Source organism: Rutidosis leptorrhynchoides, unplaced genomic scaffold (assembly GCF_046630445.1).
Source record: "Rutidosis leptorrhynchoides isolate AG116_Rl617_1_P2 unplaced genomic scaffold, CSIRO_AGI_Rlap_v1 contig310, whole genome shotgun sequence".
NCBI classification, from domain to species: domain Eukaryota; kingdom Viridiplantae; phylum Streptophyta; class Magnoliopsida; order Asterales; family Asteraceae; genus Rutidosis; species Rutidosis leptorrhynchoides.
Genome location: NW_027266553.1, coordinates 18728 through 34461, shown reverse-complemented (window position 1 = coordinate 34461; position 15734 = coordinate 18728). Strand labels below are relative to the sequence as shown.

At 39.7% G+C, this 15734-nt stretch overlaps 3 protein-coding genes across 3 annotated transcripts; 1 reads left to right on the top strand and 2 right to left on the bottom strand.

Moving 5' to 3' along the window:
* Positions 1–405, bottom strand: LOC139882814 (uncharacterized mitochondrial protein AtMg00310-like). Its single transcript, XM_071867080.1, has one exon. It carries the CDS (start codon positions 403–405, stop codon positions 1–3), a length of 405 nt encoding a protein of 134 aa, XP_071723181.1.
* Positions 406–2021: 1616 nt separating this feature from the next.
* Positions 2022–2600, bottom strand: LOC139882813 (uncharacterized). The gene has a single exon (XM_071867079.1). It carries the CDS (start codon positions 2598–2600, stop codon positions 2022–2024), a length of 579 nt encoding a protein of 192 aa, XP_071723180.1.
* Positions 2601–4983: 2383 nt separating this feature from the next.
* On the top strand, positions 4984–10485 carry LOC139882812 (probable inactive purple acid phosphatase 27). The gene is made up of 13 exons (XM_071867078.1): positions 4984–5336; positions 5441–5528; positions 6769–7035; positions 7262–7370; positions 7507–7621; positions 8127–8259; positions 8567–8754; positions 8879–9065; positions 9154–9221; positions 9355–9442; positions 9529–9717; positions 10089–10169; positions 10432–10485. The coding sequence occupies exons 1-13, from the start codon at positions 4984–4986 to the stop codon at positions 10483–10485; spliced, it is 1920 nt and encodes a 639-aa protein (XP_071723179.1).
* Positions 10486–15734: the final 5249 nt, after the last annotated feature.

The window sequence follows — 15734 nt, the reverse complement described above, 5'->3', positions numbered from 1 at the left end:
CTACTTATCTGTTCTGATTGAGATTTTCTGCCCATTTCCCACAACCCACATTACTTGAGGGGCTATCGCTTTTCTCCTAGCTAATATACTTTGCCATCCCCAGGATGGACGTGATCTTTTTCCTGCTTGCCAGAAGTCACGGTTAGGAAAATATAGACCTTTCATAAGTTGGCTCCATAAATTGTATGGGTATTGAGAAAGGCGCCAGGCTTGTTTTCCTAACATTGCAACATTGAAAGTGAGAAGGTCTTTGAATCCAAGCCCCCCTTCCTTTTTTGTGAGCTTAAGGAGTTCCCATTTTCTCCAATGAAGACCCTTCGTCTTGTTATTGTTTCTCCACCAGAAGTTAGAAATCTTCCTTTCTATGTCTCTTATAATAGATGCTGGAATTTTAAAAATATACATAGCATACTAGGGTATGGCTTGTACAACTGATTTGAGAAGTGTCTCATTTCCCGCTTTTGCTAGCAAGTTTTCCTTCCAACTTTCCAACTTTATATTTATTCTAGCTAGAATCCACGCGAAGACTTCTTTTTTAGAGGCACCCTAGTCCGAAGGGAATCCTAGGTATTTCCCTGTTTTCTTAATAACTGAAACTCTCAGCTCAGACGCCATATTTTCCTGCAGTTGTTCTAGACAACCTTTACTAAAGAATATCCCTGATTTGTTAAGGTTGATAGCTTGGCTTGATGCATAACAATACTGATGAAGGATAGACGCCAAGTTTTGACATTCCAAGATTGTACCATCTAGGAAAAAGATTGAGTCATCTGCAAATAATAAGTGTGAAAGAGTGGGACAGTTTCTGTTCAACCTGATTCCCTGAAGAGTGCCTACTTGTATGGCTTGCTTTAACAAAAGGGATAGAACATTAGCCACAATAATGAATAAATAAGGGGATAATGGATCACCTTGTCGAATACCCCGAGTTGGTTGGAAATATGGTAATGATATACCATTAAGCCTGATGCTATAAGAGACAGTGGTAACACACTGCATGGTCTATTTAATCCATTCTTCATAAAACCCCATCTTCCACAAGCATGCTTGAAGGAAATCCCACTCTAGCCGATCATATGCTTTTTGCATATCAAGTTTAAGGATTGCTTGGAAATGTCTTTGTCGATCACGAGTTCTTAGTTTATGAAGGACCTCCTGAACAATTAGGATGTTATCCTGTATTTGCCGACCTCCCACAAATGCGCTCTGTTCTGGTTTGATTAGGGCTCATAATAGAGGTTTCAGTCTGTTCGTGAGGATTTTGGAAATGATTTTGTAGGCAAAGTTGCACAAACTGATAGGTCTGAATTGTTCTATTTTTTTTGGGTTTTGGATTTTGGGGATGAGAGTGATTTGTGTTTCGTTAAGGGCTGGATTTAGGGATCCGGTCTCAAAGAATTGTTGAACCTCCCGACAGATATCTTCTCCAATGTCTCGCCAATGGTGCTGGAAAAATATGCCATTTAACCCATCCGGCCTAGGAGCTTTATTAGGTCCCAACTGATAGGTAGCATTTTTAATTTCTTCCACTGTGACAGGAGCAATAAGATATTGATTCATAGGTTCATCCACCAAGTTTGGAATATAATCCAGGATGGGCTGAAAGTTTCGCTGTCCACATGACATATATAGGTTTTTGAAGGATTTAATTGTCATGGCCTGAAGTGCCTCCTGATTACGAACCCATTCCCCTTGCTCGTTTAATAGCATGGATATTCGGTTCCGGTTTCTACGTTGAATAGTTGTAGGGTGGAAGAATTTTGTATTTCTATCTCCCCATTGCAGCCACTTTATTCATGATCTCATGCTCCAGAACATCTCCTCTTGTGGCCAAAGGGAGTCGATTTCTTGATTAATTTGTTGAATTCTTTGTTGGTCATAGTCACTATCTTGACTATTCATCAAGGTCTGAAGTTCCTTTTTCAACCCTTCTATCCGTTTATATGCATTGGGATATCTTCTTTTACCCCATTCAACAAGTTTTGCAGCTACTAACTTTAGTTTCTCAACCATATTTTGCCTTAGGAATCATCCCAAGTTCGTTTCACAAGCTTCCTACAATCTTCATCCTCGGCCCAATATGCTTCATACCTAAACTCTCGTCTTCTGCGATCTGTTTTAGGATTTAGGGACAGCAGGAGAGGACTGTGATCAGAGCCTATTGCTGGTAGGGCTATGACCTCCGCGACAGGGTAAGCTATTCTCCACTCCAGGGTACATAATGCTCTATCCAACCTTTTCTTGACATTTTCTTGACCACTCCTTCGATTTGTCCATATAAAAGCGCATCCTTTACTTTCTAAATCCATCAAAGAACATGCATGTAGGAAGTCTCTAAAGGCTGTAAGACGAAAGTTTTCTGCTAATCTCTTTCCCATCTTTTCCCAATGATACAGGATTTCATTGAAGTCCCTGATACATAGCCAAGGTAGGTGATTGAATGTGCTTTCTTGTTGTAATTCTTCCCATAAGAGTATTCTAACATTAAAACTAGTTGGAGCGTGTATAAAGGTGATTCTCATGAGCTGCCTATTTTCGTGAAGCCAACATTGCACATTGATAAAATTTTCAGAAGACGAATCCACAACTATAGTAACCATTTCATCCCAAAAGATTGCCAAACCACCTGAAAACCATATGGATTCAACAAAAAGCTATTTTGGAACTTCAGTCTGTGTCGCCAATTTTGCACTAGCTACTCTTTATTTTTGGTCTCCATTAAAAATAGAATATTTGGCTGTTCTTGAGACACTAGGGCTCGTAAAGCTTGAATTGTCAGGGGTGAGCCCAACCCCTGACAATTCCAACTGATAAGTTTTATGGCTGACCTGGTGGTTTGTTAGGGCTGTAGGCTATTTCTAGTTGAAGAGCATCTAAAATGATGGTTATGGTGCAAATACTCTACAGGCCATGGAGATGATGAAGGTAAGAAACTCAAAGCTCTCAGCAAAGAGCACAGGCTACCAAAACTACTTCGAGGCCTTCATTGACAAAAAAAGCAGCTATTCTTTGGACAAGGATGAAGAGCTCCAAGAAGGTGCACTCTCTCAAGCCTTTCCGGACATAGTCTTTCTTCTTTCACTCATATTTGTTGTGCTATTTATTGCTATCCAAAGAGGAATATAGTCCATGAAGATTATAGGATTACCTTTTTGTTTGTCTTTTCCCCTTTTCTTGTTTTGGAGTTCCAATGTAGATTAGTTATCCAAGTTGTTACTTCTAGCTGGGTTATTGTTCTGCCCAACCTCTTTGGAGTTCTATATAGAGAATCGGCAAGCACTTTTTGCTGAGATTTTCGTTTTTTGTCAAAGTAGAATTTAAGATGATAGACAAGGGTACTGTTTCCATGGACTGCTTAAAGCTATATGAAGATTCTGAGCCAGTGCAAACCCGTGATGAGTACTCTGAAAGTTGTGGCTGATATCTCAAGTTATTACCGAGGATAATGTTCCCAGGAGGCACATTTATTGCAGTCATAAGGACGAGAAGAGAAAGAAGTATACCGATAGACTAATGGTCCAACCCTTCAAGGCTTACGCTTGTTTACAAGAAAAAGGCCGACAATCAATAATTTACTAATTTCAGGCCGCTGGTAATGAAGAATATATTATAAGACCTCTTACTAAGAACAAATTGCTTGGTTTTTTTTAATCTGATCAAAATTGATCAGAAGCTCAACCTACACGCACTTCTGCTCATTCCCAATATTTTCAGGCACGGACGTGCATACCCCTCCCATGTTAGGAAGCCGATTTCTTAAAGTGCCGTGACAAAATGATCAATTCTATAGAAAAGTACTTATGCTTTTAACATAGCGTTCTGCAAGTATCCATAGGGAGAAGCAAATAAAAGCTGAGACAATGACCAAAAATGTAAGTTTTGCTAATAAAAAAATTATTATAATTTCATCCCAATTCGACTCTTGAATCTTGCTAAATAAAATATGTGGCAGATTGAAATATCGCAAGCCAAAATTTACCCATAATTAAAAGTAGCATGTCACAAAATAGTCTATTAGAGCAAGCCCCACGGTGATGAGGACCTATCGGTGATGGGGAATGTGAAAGCAGGCCCGCAAGAATCGGCAGTATTAGCGACAGTTGAAGTCGCCTGGTCGAACACGTAATAAATTGATGGTACGCTTTGACGAGCAAATAATAAAATGGACATGAAGCTTTCAAGAGAATATCCTCTTTCCATCATTCCATTATTCCGGAATCAGCGTCATCAGCACCTATATTTCCAAGAGCATCTAAAGGGAGACATTCGTTTCTTATAAGGTTAGCCAGCTGCATTTATTGCACTCTGCTCGTGCATTCATATTAACCCCAATCCCATCATTTGACTTTGACACCACCCTAGGGTGCAAAACAGCCAGGTGGAGGAAGCTCGACGACCTCGTCCATTCAAAGTAACATCAACCAGAAACTCAAACTTGTCATCTCTATAGGTTGCTGCTGGAAGCATATCAAGTTCCCATTGGGCAAAGCTAACAAAATCCGACCTCTGAACTGAGCTTTTCGAAGCAACTAAACTCGCTCTTAGTTGATAACAATCTCGAACAAGTGATGAGCTTTTTGCAAAGCCCGTCAGGCGTTATCTGTTTTTGCGTAGATGTTTATTCTATACATATTAAAATGTGCAACACAAGAAGGACGAGAAACAAGAAAAGGGTAAGCGACAGCTGGCGGCATCTGGAGCATCAGCAACTTTGCGTATGTGAACGTCAAGAAACATAGTACCCTCTTCATGTTTTATTTATTTATTCTTTAAGGTAAATAACACCCTCCTCCCCTATAAAAACCACACATATTTAATGTCTATCCATAGGTATTAGATCCCACACATCCGTCTCACACCTCGATGCTTCAAACAATCCCCCTCTCTCCCCCCTCTCTCTATACTTAATCCCGCCTCTCTTTCTTGTAAGTATAGAAAGAAAGCCTTCCTTTTCATCCACCGAAAGCATTTTGCTTCTCCAATATGGAGCTCCACATTCCAATACCACTCGCAATCTTTTCCATTTCCATCATACTTTTGACTCGCTTTTCTTCTTCTTCTTCTTATTCTTGTTTGTCGTGGTCATCACTGTCGAACTTGCACCCGCTGGTGGTTGACTCCGCGCTTGAGCATCTCAACTATACCGCCGTATCTGAGTTCCGGTTATTAAACAGAAGGCGAATTCTCCAGTGCCGCGACCCAAACCCATATCTCCAAATCAATGTCAGCGGCGACACTGCCCTTGGGGATGAAGAGTATCTCACGGTTAACGTGACCGGGGTCTTGGTTCCAGTGGACTCCGACTGGGTTGCCATGATTTCTCCATCGAACGCCGAGTATGAATCATCCTAATATCTAGTTTTGAACTGTATTGGTACATGTTAGCGGTTACTCATTTAGGTTCCTTCTTTTTCTTTCGTTTTGTTTTTGTGGGGTGCAGTGTCTCAGATTGTCCATTGAATAAGGCTCTATATGCAGAGACCGGTGATCTTAGTGATCTTCCTCTTCTATGCCATTATCCTGTCAAGGTAACCTTATCTAACCTTGAGTCATGCCTTGTTGATGACTGATCTTCCTTCTTCTTGATAAGTAATGGAAACATAAAGTAGTGAGGGGCTAAAGAAAAAATACTGGAATTTACAAGGGCCGAAGAGAAAAGCAACTGAAAAAGAACTCACGCGGCACATGCCTTGCTCCTTTTGCCAAGAGTTTGGTTTGGTCCTCACAAGTGACCCCCAACGTCATGTCATGGAGTTCATAGCGTTCACGACACAATATCATCTTTCATTTGGTTAGGGGCATGTTGAGTTGCAACATAACCAAAAAATTAATATATTTGATACAACTCTTCCATGATTGTGTTATGGTGGTAGATAAAATCAGATTAAAATGCGAAAAAATATGTGAAATTCATTTTACTTTTCGAAATATTCTATTGATGTTGCATTTTCTCTAAGTACCAATAACCTAATTTAATAAATTCAACTTATATATATTTATACCAATCCAACCTCAAGCTTTAATGGTCGTAGCTGCTTTTAAGGTTTAAAGTATTCCTCGTCAAGTCTTCATCTACTAAAAGAAGCGGAGAAAATAGGAGTCCTTTTTATTTTATTTTTGTCAAAGTCTCTTTTTGGGTTCAAAAGAGATTCAAAAGAGTCTTTTGTTCAATAATCTGCTAAAGTTTCTATCAATAAAGTCAGATTTTGTTCTGGTTGAAAATATTTTGCGACGTCCTTTATCGAATTCTTTTATCATTGTTATTTTCATTTAATAAATAAGTGATTGACTATAGAACCATCCTTCAATAATTTACATAACTTTTTTACGAAATTTATGTACTTTTTTCATTGACCATGAAAACACCAAACTTTGTTGAATATAAAAAATAATGAAAATACTTCTCAGAATTGGTTTTTTATTAGTCAAATGAAGACATTCCATATGTAACTTAAATTTGAGTAATGCCAGATATTAATGAAGGTTTACAATTTATTTATTTTTTTGTATTTTTTGGTACATATAAGATGATGCATGTACTCCAGTTACATTGAATATTTAAGTAGGCCCTTTTTATCAAAATGCTTTAAAATTTCATTTATTGCAACCACTAGTATTATACCTACATCTTTTCCATTCTTTTTTTGCAACGTCCCAAATTCCCTAAATTTTCTAGTATACCTACCATCACTTGTCTATTTAGTTTTAGACTAGGAGAAATGTTTCCACTTCAACTTTTTGGTGCACGCTTATGTGCATCATTTTCAGGCACAATACTTGAGCAAGGATCCGGACTATCTGAGCTGCAAGAAGAAGGAGCGCAAGGAATACAAGGACGGTCAATGTGTGGTGACCACATGCAGCGGCACCTTGACGTTTCACGTTGTAAACATCAGAACCGACATTGAGTTTGTGCTGTTCGCCGGGGGTTTTGCAACACCATGTGTATTGAAGAAATCGAACTCTTTGACTTTTGCTAACCCGAAACAACCGCTCTACGGTCATCTCTCCAGCATTGACTCGACTGGGACTTCAGTAAGCACTGAATTGGCTAACAATTGTTGTGTTGAGCTTGCGGGGGTCGTGTCGCCAACATTTGGCTCTATGAATGTCATGACAAATGTCAATTATATCATTAGCCCATGAAGTCGCGGTAACATGCCTGCATGACACACTGCGCCTGAGCGTGGAATAACACTACCTAAAACACTCGAAAGCGATGCAGACTGCGACTGGTAATCATACATGCTCTAATCTGCAGATGAGGATTACATGGGTTAGTGGAGACAAAGAGCCCCAAGAGGTGCAATTCGGAGATGGGAAATCACAAACTTCCGAAGTTAGTACATTCTCACAAGATGATATGTGCAGTGAGTTAACCTCAAACCCTTACTTAAAAACTCTGTAAATGCACTGGGACTTCCTTGTCACAAGCAAAACAATTGAAATGCCTTATGAAGACTCATTCTTCACTAAATTTAGTTTTGTTGGTCTAATTTTCGGCAGGTAATGTGCTACCTAGTCCTGCCAAAGATTTCGGTTGGCATGACCCTGGTTACATTCATTCAGCCGTGATGACTGGACTGCAGCCTTCTACCTCTTATCCTTACAAATATGGAAGGTAGAATCTCCTGACTGAAGCTGTGTTGCTTATGAGACTGATCGGTTTCAGAGCAGCTTGAGGTATTCTTGCTGAGCATATTGCAATATCTCTGGCATGTCTATTTGATGCAGGGTCATCGAATCTGCAGTGAATGTGAATGAATTGATATGCAACGGACTTGTTCCTTACAATAATTGTCTATGAATTCACGAGATTAGCTGGATGACAGAGCACCGCCAAATGCTTCTATATACCTTAGTTCTTATAGATGAATTGTAGCTGCATGTCTGATCGAGAGAGGATCGGGTACACGGCTTTCAATAAAAAGGAGCATCTTGTTATCATGACATTAGAGTAATACATCGCATGACACTGCAAATGAGTTTCCGCAAGTGGAAGTAGATGGAGTGATCTATTTTTCACTGGCTTGAATTAGATGGTTGGAAATTGAATTGATGAGAAACTTCTATATCATTTGTTGGCATATCCAATTTATTTTTCGTGATGGTTTTATGATATCTAGTGATTCAGCTGGTTGGAGTCAACAAGTTCAGTTCAGGACACCGCCGGCAGGAGGATCAAATGAACTCAAGTTTCTTGCATTTGGGGATATGGGAAAAGCCCCTCTGGATGATTCAGTTGAGCACTACATTCAGGTAAACATGCATTCCCCATAGAATGAAAAATCACATTTCTGATTGCAACATTGAAAAGATGCTATCCATGCTGGACATACACTAGGAGGAATGTGTATCCTTCAAAATTTTAAGAATGCTGATGGAAGGGACAAAATATGCCACGATTTGGGGGGAGTATCATATTGAAAACCGGCTCTCCATGAAACATTATTAGCACGTCGCATTCATCTGAATTAACTGTAAAGGCACAGACTAAGCTGTTTGCAAGAATTCAAACTCCCGATTATGATGGTATCGTAATATGTGACTTTATATAACTCTACAGCCAGGATCAATCTCGGTGGCAAAGGCAGTGTTGGATTATGTAGACTCCGGCAATGTGGATGCCATCTTCCATATTGGAGACATAAGCTACGCCACCGGCTTCTTAGTGGAGTGGGATTTCTTCCTCAACCTCATCAGTCCTTTTGCTTCCCGAGTTTCGTACATGACTGCAATTGGGAACCATGAAAGGTAACTAACTACCTCCAGTCGATATGCGTCTCTTCCTGCACATTATGGAAGACTCAGTAAACAGCTGAACCATCATACTTAGCAGCATGAATCGAAGATGATTTCTAAGTTTCTTTACATGAAGAGATTATGGGGGCTCTGGATCCGTTTACTTAACTCCGGACTCCGGTGGGGAATGTGGCATTGCTTATGAGACATACTTCCCAATGCCAACCCCAGCGAAGGACAAGCCATGGTATTCCATAGAACAAGCCAGTGTTCATTTTACCGTGATTTCAACCGAACATGACTGGTCTGAGAATTCAGAGCAGGTAAGGGTGATCGAGCTGAACCCTTTTGTTCTCACATTTGCATGTCGATGAGCTGTCATTTTATATCATGGGAATGTCATGTTGTCAGTATCAATGGATGAAAGGGGACATGGCTTCAGTCGACCGATCTAAAACTCCTTGGTTAGTTTTCACGGGGTAAGTGCATTTGCTTCTGGGTAATTGTGAGTTTCACCACTTGATTTTGCGTACTCTCAAACCAAAAAAAAGAAAAAAAGAAAAAATAATTCTCAAGAAAACAGAGATCAAGTGTATCGGTTGCCTCTTGCAGGCACAGGCCCATGTACACTTCTGGCTCTGGAGGAGGTGCTGACCAAGGGTTTCTTGATGCTGTAGAGCCGCTGCTATTGGACAACAAGGCAACATTCTGTTTCTCACTCCGGTTCTCATCTAGAATAATCCGTTTATTTGTGAGATTGTACTCATCAAGCATTTGATATCACAGGTTGATCTAGTTCTCTTTGGCCACGTTCATAACTATGAAAGAACATGCTCGGTTTACCAAAATGAGTGTAAAGCCATGCCAAAGAAAGATCAAAGCGGGGTTGATACTTATGATCACAGCAATTATAGTGCACCTGTGCAAGTGGTTATTGGTATGGCCGGGTTCAGTCTGGATGACTTCCTAGATGAGGTTAGAGTCTGTTCTTCCTCTCACCGTTGAAAATAGTTAACCAATATAGCTTTTTGTCTAAACTTGCACAATTCTATGGCAATTTCTGAAAATCCATCCTTGTATTCGTCAGTGCTTAATCCCAATTCCATTTCTTGCATTTACATTGGCTGAATGTTGCTTAGTCAAACAATGCCGTCTTAACAACACCTTTCCGATTTATGGGCCTTGACATATCTAGATTCCAGAGATTTTTAGCTCGCTGTTAAGAAATTAAATGCTGATTCTGCTGCTCATATCATTCAAGTTGATACGGTTACACGGGGATTTTCATTTATGTTGCTCCCATGAATAAGATCTGTAGAAGTGAAGGCCCGTTGATTTTTTTGCAGCCAAGTGACTGGAGTTTGATAAGGATTTCCAAATTCGGCTATTTCAGAGGACATGCAACTCCAGAAGAGTTACAACTAGAGGTCAGCACTCTCGAATTTTCCGTCGCCCTTCCCACAATCATCATTCGGTTTGGCTTTATGATTGCTTACTCGATTACATATGACTTCATTTATTGAGAGATTGGTCTAGTCTGTTGTGATGGTTTGAAAATAGAAACTATGTACAGTTTCTGATGTCCTGTGCTCTAAGTAGAGTTTGGAACATTAAGCAGCTACATGTTACTGCAATCATGACGACCACGCTTACGTGCTCATTTAACTTCAATCTACATCTTGCCTGCAGTATGTGAATGCCGGCACGAGGAAGGTGGAAGACATCTTCCGCATCACCCGATAACCGACTTTTCAAGACAACAGGAAGGCACTGCAGACAATAACAAGCTGCCATAGCTACATAGTTATACACTTCCACATTGTACTTTACAGATACAAAACATACAGATAACTTGTGCTGATACACAAGCAATAAATCTTGATTGTCCGTGGGACCTAATTGAATGCTCTTGATTTGTCAAGGAATGCAAATTCATGATTTCAGTGCTCTTGTGAGCAATCTAACAAGATGTGTTCGATGTAAGATTGGTCTCTCCTTCCGAGTGAGTTTAGAACCACGGACTCTTGATAGTTATCATAATCTTTCAAAAATTGTTATATATTTATGTAAAATTCAGTTATTTCAACTCATGAATTTTCGGAATTTTCGTCATGAATGTGATGCAATGTAATAAAATCCAGGAATTGCTTAGTAATCCTAAAAAAATTTGAATTATTTAAGTCACTATCAATAATGAGTAATGACACTCGACCAGCCAACCTTGGTCATGAATATGATCAGCAAAAGCATAATCTTCTAAATTAATGTCGCTGACCTAATTGACAAAAAATATCTCCCCTCTCTCATCCAAAAAACAGCTGTCCGATCCATACATACCACGCTCGACCGTTAATTTGAAAATCGTCGAGTTACGACATATCACTCCATACCTTTGCTTAAGGATTTATTTCTCATTTGACTTGTCTCACCATTTCACCTAGTTGCAGCTGCAGCGACAACTCAATTACCTAGCTAGACATTTTTCTTATAGGTAATTTTTGAAATTCTTTCCAGAGGGAATGATTGATCACGATTTCCTTTGTGAAGTCGTATTGATGAAGTTTATTGCAACGCTAGCGGCATAGTACCTTTGTTTGACAACTTCAAGCTCTTGTGTTTGAGCCCGATCCACTTCATCCAAGTCCTTCACTACGCTCTACGATCTGTGAAGCACTTCGCGAAATCCATGGTTCGCAAGATGGAGACGGCGAATTGGAAACTCGACGATCGAACAGATCTGAAAATACCGGCTTTGTCCATGGCCGGTCGGTAACACTGCAATTCACGGGGCGCTGTCCATGGCCTCAAAGGTGAAAAAGAAAAGGAAGAAAATAGTGAAAGAAGAGAGAGTAACGGGAGAAAGGGGGTGACCGAGGACAGAGAAAATATCTGAAAAGTGGGCTCGGATTCACCATGTGTGAGTCTCTGGATGGTTCAATGCAAATCCTACTGTGGTGTGTTTAATGCACATAGCATTTTCTCGCATAGCAGGGGTCCATCTGCCAGGATTTCACTTTCCAGGTGAAGGAACTCCTGGCAATATCAAGCTTAAAGAAGCTCGGGCAGGGTAATTTTAGGATATCTGGGAATGAAAGATGCTTCCGTGACTCCCTTCTTGCGTCCCCCCTCCGCTGCCAGAGTAGGCCTAGAGGCTTTGCATTCTTTTCCGTCCCATGCATGAAAATAATGATATGCTCGACATGATTGGCAGGCCAAATGAAGCTCGTATGATCTGCGAGAAGCTTCAAGCTCATCCAGATACCAAAGTCAGCAAGAGAGCCATGCAATTCATGTACAGCTTCCAGGTAATTGTGAATGGGATGTCAAAGAAGGTGGAAGTACGTCATAGTGAATTTGTAGGCCATTTCTGGCTGAAGAGCATCTAAAATGATGGTTGTGACGCCACTACTCTATAGGCCATGGAGATAATGGAGGTAAGAAGCTCGAAGCTCTCTGCAGAGGGGACAGGGCATTGAGGCCTTTTATTGACGACAAAAGTAACTATCTTCTTGACAAGGATGAAGAATATACAACAAGCGATCAATTGAAGCTGTGGTCTCAAGGGAAGATATCTTTTTCCATCATTCTCTTATCCCTGTTGTGACTTTCCCAGAGTTGAGCTAGGAAAGCATGGATTGTTCAGCATGGATTGTTCTCACAAGACAATCACTCCTGTTCAGCATGGATTGTTCCAAACTTTACCAATCACTTGAACCCAATTCAACTTGCATTTAAACTTATCTCTTAGATCTGCTACTAATCGGTTATTAGTTGATTGGACACCCAAGTAAAATGTGGGAATGCATTTTATTTTTACAAACTAGAGATTCAATAGATTTTTGGACTTAATTACGTTAGATTAATTTAACGCTTTTTAAATACATTTTCTTTTCATTTTGGAAACGTTTTTGCGGGCAATCTTATTTAATTTTATCTTATGCCATTAACATATTGAGGATGATCATGTGGGTGCGTAATCAAGAAAGTAATACCAATAATCAAAACAGTAAATCGATTGCAAAAAATTTTAAAAACCTAGATGCACTAAGAAAGCAAAGCTTATCCCTTTTCGTCACCAAAGATTCCGCAAACTAATACTATAAAAATATATATATATATATATATATATATATATAAATAGAATGCACGAATGTTATAATAAACGGCTTACTAATATGCAACCTACACTATTTTTTTTTTTTTTTTTGTATATTTTATAACTTAATTAACATGTAGGACTTAGAGAACCTACAAGTGCATCCTAAAATTCTATGCGACAGGAATTGACTTACGCATTAACTAGATTACTAGTTTTTCATGGGTGTTATAAATTACATGGGTGTTATCTGCACCCCTGGACCTGTGAGAAGACTTCTTTGAGTTACTATGGGCTAGTTTTTCAATCACTGTCGATATCGAGCTAGATAGGACGAAGCCCTCGATAGTTGGGACACCTCTTTCCATTTCTTCGCAAATTATGAGGTCAGTGAAAAAAATCTCTTTTTGTTGAAATTGGCATCCAAGGCAAGATTTATTAGGTATTTCTATGTTCATGTACATGTTTCTCTTTGGTCTCTGTACTTTGACTTCATTCACCGAGAGAATGATCTTTGGCCACGGCAGCTTATGGGCTCGGCACTATGCACATTGGTTTTCGGTATCAATAGATCTGCCTGCCAGTAATGTCACGTCCCGATCCTCAGGCACGCACACATCCTTCTACTTAGTCAATTTTAGAATGCGATATTCTAAGACTATGTATCGCCGACCCTTTCATTTATTAAGCACATGCAGAAGCAATTATAAATCCCCAGACAGTAAAACAATGGGATAGAAAAGCATGCCATATTTTTTATATTGAAATCTACAACCAAACCTTTATACATGGCATTAGACAAAGCACTTCACAAAACTATTCACGACTTCAAAGTCTCATTCTATCTACATATATACAGAGGGTTCACCAAGAGATGGGATTTCAATCCTCATTTGGATCATACTCAGGATCATCCTGATCCTCTTCTAACTTTTCTTCACTGAGCTCACATCCTTCAAGCTCTTCATCATTTTCCGACTCATCGTCCTCTTCTGGTTCCTCCTCCACAGGCTCATCTATGGGCTTGAAATGTTGTCCCACAATCGAGATGAGACTACGTCTCAGCAAGTTCTACCCCACCAAGACTTGATTAGGAAACCAATATGCTAACCAGACTGCCTATGCACACACGGGTCAAAGGACTTACCTTAGCCTCAAATTCCACTTGCATATTAGCACATATCAAATAGGCATCCAAACAATCACATCACTGATCAAAATATTGATCAAATCGACCCAGTCAATTACACGTTAATCGGACCATTCAAAGTCACTTCCACTCAATCAGTCAATTCACGACAACGGATCAAATCATTGATCAATCGATCTAGTCGATTACATGTTAGTCGTACCATTTCCAGGTCAAATCACTTTTCAATATAAAACCTCCCATTTGCACTCTCAGTCATAGAGCTACAGTAATGCTCTCGAGCGTTATTTTTGCCAAGGTGACGTACAATAAACACTTTATGTGTAGGCTCTTTGGCATTTCAATTTCTTTCAGCCACACGGGCATGATACTCGACACATAGAAGTATGGCCACGTAGGCACGATCTACGCCACACAAGCATGTTCTATGCCACAGGCATGATCAATTATCGCTACACAGGCTTGATCAATTATCGCCACACAGGCTTGATCAATATTCAACAATTTACGTGTATTCTCTAAGGCATCCTACATGCCAAAGCGATGTAATTGTCGTCAAGCCACGTCACACAGCATCTCTTTTCATCTTTTATCATACTCGATAAAATATCGTGCGTGGGCACACGGCTAGCCTTAATTAAAATATAATATTTTCATCTCCACAAATCCCACCATTATTTGCGTCTACCAAAACACTTTTGGTGCTGTCAACCGACACCCAGTTATTTTCCAATTAATTATCCAAATTAATTAATCCAGGAAAATAATCTTATAATCACAATTAATTCATTTCAGCACAAAATAAAGCTTAATTAAATAAATGGACTGTACCACGACGATTATCACGAAATTTCGGTCGTCAGCTAACCCAGCCTTAATTTCCAAAAAAATAAATAAATAAATAATTAATTTCGAAAATTAATAATTAATTACAATAAATCCAATTTAGCTCAAAATAAATCCCAATTAAATAAACGGGCTGCACCACGATCATCAGCATAAAATTACGGTCACCATCCCAATTGAATTTTCGGAAAATAAATATTTAATTAAATTAATTTCGAAAAATAATATTTAATTACTAAAAATTCCACTTAGGCCCGAATTGCCAAATTGAAGCCCGATACGGGTCGGGAAAAATCCCGAGCAACCTTCAATAAATAGTAGACCACGTCTACTTGCTAAATGCACACTCAATTTGTCTAATTCGCATCACAATTGACTAATAAACACTAATTTATACTAATCTAACCACCTAAACCTAATTATTTAAAACTAATCAACCCTTAAGCATCATTAGTCTACTAAGCAAGGATTAGTGATATTACTCACTTAGAAAAACGAAGACTGAAACACTGCAATGGCGTCGCGACGGCGCGATGGCGGTCGAAATCCGAATTTTTGGGGACGTCGACGATCACTCGGCCGGGGCCTAAAGGCCTTGCAAGCCCACAGAAAATTGCTGGGCTTGGGCCGAACTTGGGCCGACTTGCCTCACGGGCTGAACTGCTAAAACTTCTTGGGCTTCAAGTTGTGGGCTCACTTTGGACTGGGCTGCTTCTAACCAACTTGGGCTTCAAATCAATTGAAAATGGGCTGCCAACTCAAGAGCTGCTGGACTGGGCTGAGCTGACTTCGAGATGGGCTGCTTTCTCATGGGCTGAAATAATCTAAATTTAACTTGGGCTGCACGGGCTTGGAACTTCAAATGGGCTTCGGTGAGCTGGGCTTCTTCGAGGAGACTTG